Below are 4,901 nucleotides of genomic sequence, written 5' to 3'. Positions count from 1 at the left end.
GGTGGCCTGAGCTCAGCATCACCCCATGCTGTGCCCCCCCAGCCCAGCAGTGAGCTGAGAGCCAGGGCAGCCCTGGGGCTATTTATAGCAGGGTAGAACTGAACCCTGTTTTTAGATCATTATGCCTTTTGCAGAGAGCTGTTTTTACAGTGAAATATTTCAGGAATCCTGAAGGAAAAGGAGGCAGAGAGAGCTGTATTTTGGGTTTAAAGGCTGGGAAGGGGTTGGCTCACCCAGGGCAGGGACTATATGGATTCAGGGCTGGGAACTGCCTCCCCTTGCATAACCACTGCATTTTTTTCCCCACCAGTAATCCCTTGCTCACTGCCACCCCAGGAGGACAGCCTGTGTGTATGGGAGGCAGGAGAGCAAATATGGTAAAATATTTGGGCAGCTTCCCCAGGGAAAAAAAATCCTGAGTCATTCTCCTACATCATGCTGGGGTTTGTTGTCCCTGGCTGTGGTGAGGGTTAAGGTTGTCCATGGGAAACCTGGAGCAGGGCAGTGTGATGGAGGGTCAAGGCACATCTGATGGAGCTGATGGCATTCCAGGGCCACATCCTTGTGCACAGGGTGGGCAGACAGCTTGAGCAAAGAGCTGGATCAGGAGGGAAATGCTCCAGCATCCTCCTCCCTGATCACAAACACATGAGCTTTACAGGCCCAATCCAAGAGAAATATAAGCAAAAAAGACAAGCAAACTGGGCGAGGGAAAGGGCTCTCCTGACCTGCAGATACATCATGTTTCTCCAGTTCCTAGATTTCTCCCAGAGTGCTACTGAAACATGTCCTTCACTTCCAGGAGGGTTCATCCCTTGCTCTTTGTTAGACTGGACTAACCATACTGTTTAGCCTGCTTGGATGGAGAAGGATGATGGAAAAATCCCAACCAAACCCCAACTGCTGGGCTGAGCAGGGAAACAAAAACCTGCCACCACCCAGAAGCTCTTTGCACCACCAGTGCCAGATCCTTGGCTGATAAATGCCTCACTGCATGGTCAGCACCCACTTGCTGCAGGAAGTGTTTCCCAGTGTTCTGCTCAGGCTCTGGATGGGAGTTTGGCCAGCAATGTGGTAGTTCCCTCTCTCCAGCCACTCTGTGCCAGCCTTGGTTAATATCCCACTCCTTATCAGCCCCCAACTCCTGTTTGCTTTCATGGGTGTATCCTGGCACTTTGAGTGTAAACTGAACTTCGTTTTCCTTTTATCAGGATTGGCTACTCCATGCACAGCCTGGTCAGTGTTAATGAGAAACTAATGCTCTGTCCTCTGCCAGGTGACCTTCCAATAAGTGACCTTCCAGTTCCAAAGTGTGGGTCCCAGCCAGGGAGGTCTCAAGGCTGGAGGAAAATGCTGAATGAGTAGGAAGGTGGTTTTGGGTTATTACTGAACTTGGGAGACTCCTTCAGCTCCACCTGCCTAGAAAGGACTGGATGAGCCTTGATTTTAAGATATGATGGGCAAGACACTGCTGAATGGCTTCCTGCTCACAGAAGGCAACACAATTTGTGAGACCTTTGACCACCTCAGCCGTCTCTCCCTGCCTCAGTTTCCCCTTGGGTAGCACCCAGAGTCTTTATCCATCCCATGCCCCTCCAGCTCTGCTCCTGGCACCCTCCCCACTCCTCAACAGCCTCTGGGTTGGGAGCAGTAAGGGTTTCCATCCCATGGCTCATCACTCCATAACTACTCTCTTCCAGGAGGCACAAGCTTTACAGGGAGGAGCTCAACCTGACCTCCCCAGCAGCACCACTGCCACTCCGACCAGATGCCAGCTGGCTCCAGTTCCACCTGGGAATCAGCCAGGATGGGCTCTACCCTCGTTCCAGCTCTGCTGTCAACAGGCTGCTCCGGGACATGCAGGAGTTCCCCACCATCAGTGCTGGTAAGTGCCCTCCTGCCACGGGAACTGGGATGGGGCTGGGGTCTCCAGCCCCCATAGGCTCCCTTGGAGCCTGGGAGGGGGGTGAGCAGCCAGAGATGGAGCTCAGCAGGGTCTCACCACTCCTCCTGCCCTTGCAGACTACAGCCAGGATGAGAAGGCACTGCTGGGAGCCTGTGACTGCAGCCAGAGTGAGTGTGACTCTTTGGGCTCATCCATCAGCTGACCCCAATCCTCACCTCCTCCATCCTAGTGTCAGTCAGGGAAATGCAAAACCAGGCAATGCCAGGCCCTTCTCCTTCCCATTAAACCACCCCACCCCAGCAGAGGCTACATCATAGGCTCATTAAGGTTGGAAAAGCCCTCTAAAATCATGAAGTCCAACCACTCCCCCAGCACTGCCAAGTCCAGCAGTAACCCATGTCCCCACGTGCCACATCTAAATGTTTTTGGAACACTTCTAGGGATGGTGATTCCATTACTTCCATGAGTAGCCTGTTTGATATGGGTACCAGGACACTGGTACACCACTGGTTTATACTGGGGGGAGGAAAAAGGAGGCAACAACCCCAAGGGGATGTAACCAATGTCTGTTTGGAGAGGGGCTGAAAGGAAATCTCTATGGCACAAGGGAGAGAAGGGAAATAACTGGATGCACTCACCAGGGTGGAAAGCTGAGTTGTGCTGGAGTGTGTAACTGGGGAAGCTTTCCAGGTAGCTTATGTCCTGTTTCCTTCTTCCCAAGTCGTGAAGCCCAGTGGTGTGCACCTGAAGCTGGTCCTTAGGTTCCAGGATTTTGGGAAGGCCATGTTCAAGCCCATGAGGTAAGGCACACTGGCAGAGCCAGCACTCTGCAGCCAGAGCTGTGAGCATCCTTGGCACAGCCAGCCACACACAGCCACAGCTTCCCTCTCCTGCACAGATGAGAAGCTTTCATTATTCTTGGCTGCTCACACCATGCCAGGAACACACATGGATAAACACCAGTGTTCCCACACTGCTATTGATGTTGGAAATTTCTCATTTCATACATGCCAGACAGGGAAGGACCTTGGGACACTTGTTCTCCTGAGAGCTTTGCCATTAGGGACTGCTCATTTCCTCCTCTTCCCCAGGTGACTTTAGGCTTTACCTTGTTCTTCCTTGGATTCCCCAGAGCGTTGCCAAGGAACAGCCATCAGTCCTACTTACCTGAAACAGGAGCTTGAAACTGCTTTTCCCCTTGGGACTCTTCACATCTATTCCTCCTCACTTTGCTGTCTGTGCATGGGTAGGGCAGCAGGCAGCACTGATTGGGATGGTTTGATCATCCAGCTCCTCTCCTGTTGATTTCCATCCACCTCTGCGTGGTGTCCCTCAGCTCCCAGAGGGGAAAGAAATCTTCCATACACTCAGCTGAGTTCTCAGGAGGGCTCTGCAATGTCCATGAGCTTTTCTGTGATGTATAACAACTTGGGAGGCTGAGCATGCAAATTCACATGCTGCTCATTGTGGAGCACGGTGTGACAGCCAGAAAAATGAATTCAATGAGTGGTGTTCTCACCTCAAGGGTGTGAGAACATCAAACCTGAGCCCTTCTCTGCCTCTCTTGAGGAGCACAGCAGAGCCACCAGCATCCCCTAATGCTGTACCCACCCAAAACAATGTCCTCAGGGGGTCTAAACTCTGGCACAAGCAGATTTAAAGCCCAGTGGCCTTGGCACTGGTGTGGCCACAGGACAGCAGTCCCTGTGCCACCACTCTGCCCAGGCTGCCTGCCAGCTTGGCTGAGTTCACCCCCTGCCCTCTCCCCCAGGCAGAAACGTGAGGAAGAGACTCCTGAGGACTTTTTCTACTTCGTTGACTTCCAGCGGCACAACGCGGAGATCGCTGCCTTCCACCTGGACAGGTAAGGACCTGCCACAGCTCCTGCCTCCTCCTGCTGCCAGCACACACTCCTCTGCCCACTGAGCAGCCACGCTGAGCCCTGCAGAGCTGCTCAGCCTCGGAGAAGGGATCACTCTGCAGTGCCCTTTGGGAGCTGATGTGTTGTCTGGGGATGAAGTGGTTCTGGCTCTCACCTGGCACCCAGGAGTCAGCTCTGCCTTGGCCACTGGCATGAGAACAGCTGAAATCCAGGTTGGAACAGGTCAGATATTCCTCTGGCTGTCACACAGCCACATGCACATCATCCTTCCCATGCATCCAAGCTCTGGGTGCAGCCTGGATGCTCTGCCAGGGAAGGAGTCACACGCTCAATCAGCAATCAAGGTGTGTTTGGGATTGAAATAAACTGCAGAGATGCAGTTTTAAGCCCTCAGCTAATGAGCAATTAACCTGGCACCTCTTCCCAGCAGGGATTGTATTTAATACAATCAAAAATACCCTTCTCAGATGATGATGGCAGCAGCCTTCCTCCCCTCATCAAGGAGAGGAACATCAGGGAAAGGTGATGGTGGATGAGGGTCTCCAGTTCTTTTAGGATAAGCAGGACTAGACTAAGTCCTGTAGCTCAAACTCCAAGCAAGGGAACCAAGAGAGCTGAATTCCTATATCCCAGCAGTGACTCTGCTTGAGTCAGCTACCACCAGTTTGCTTCTCTGCAGCTGCACAAAAAATGAGGCCAAACTGCTTTTCTGAAGTGCTTTGTGGTTTTTAGAGCTGAAAGATGCTAGATGAAAACAAATATTAGGTTTTTTTCCCTTTTAACATTGCTCAATAAGTAACAGGCTAAATCCTGTTTCGTGCCTGACTCCCAGGAGCAGAGGGCATTACCCAAGGAGGAAAGCAGAGCATTAGCCAGTTCACCCTGTGTTACTGACTCAGCAGTCAACAGCAGCTTCCCACTCAGTGCCAGGAATGCTTTCCTGCCCCAGGCCCTGAGGTTTTAAAGGTTATTTTAGAGGAATCAGATGGGCATGAGTACCTCTGAGGGGGGGATGCCTCCTCAGCTGTGTTCTACCACGATCAGCATCTTTGCTCCATGTCAAACCAGCACTGCAGAAGGGCCTGAAGGGCTGAAAGACCTCACTTATGTGTG

General features: G+C 52.2%; 1 protein-coding gene across 1 annotated transcript in view; it reads left to right on the top strand.

Moving 5' to 3' along the window:
- Window positions 1-1,700: 1,700 nt before the first annotated feature.
- Window positions 1,701-4,901, top strand: part of FAM20A (family with sequence similarity 20, member A) — a gene marked incomplete at its 5' end in the record, with an annotated part of 8,439 nt that continues 5,238 nt past the window's right edge. The window contains 4 exons of the mRNA XM_009084022.1: window positions 1,701-1,885; window positions 2,023-2,073; window positions 2,628-2,706; window positions 3,678-3,770. Of these exons, the coding sequence (XP_009082270.1) occupies window positions 1,701-1,885; window positions 2,023-2,073; window positions 2,628-2,706; window positions 3,678-3,770 (408 nt within the window). The remainder of the gene's footprint in view (window positions 1,886-2,022; window positions 2,074-2,627; window positions 2,707-3,677; window positions 3,771-4,901) is intronic.

This window comes from Acanthisitta chloris, unplaced genomic scaffold (genome assembly GCF_000695815.1).
Source record: "Acanthisitta chloris isolate BGI_N310 unplaced genomic scaffold, ASM69581v1 scaffold20681, whole genome shotgun sequence".
Taxonomy (NCBI): Eukaryota; Metazoa; Chordata; class Aves; order Passeriformes; family Acanthisittidae; genus Acanthisitta; species Acanthisitta chloris.
This window is presented reverse-complemented; position numbering and strand designations above follow the sequence as displayed.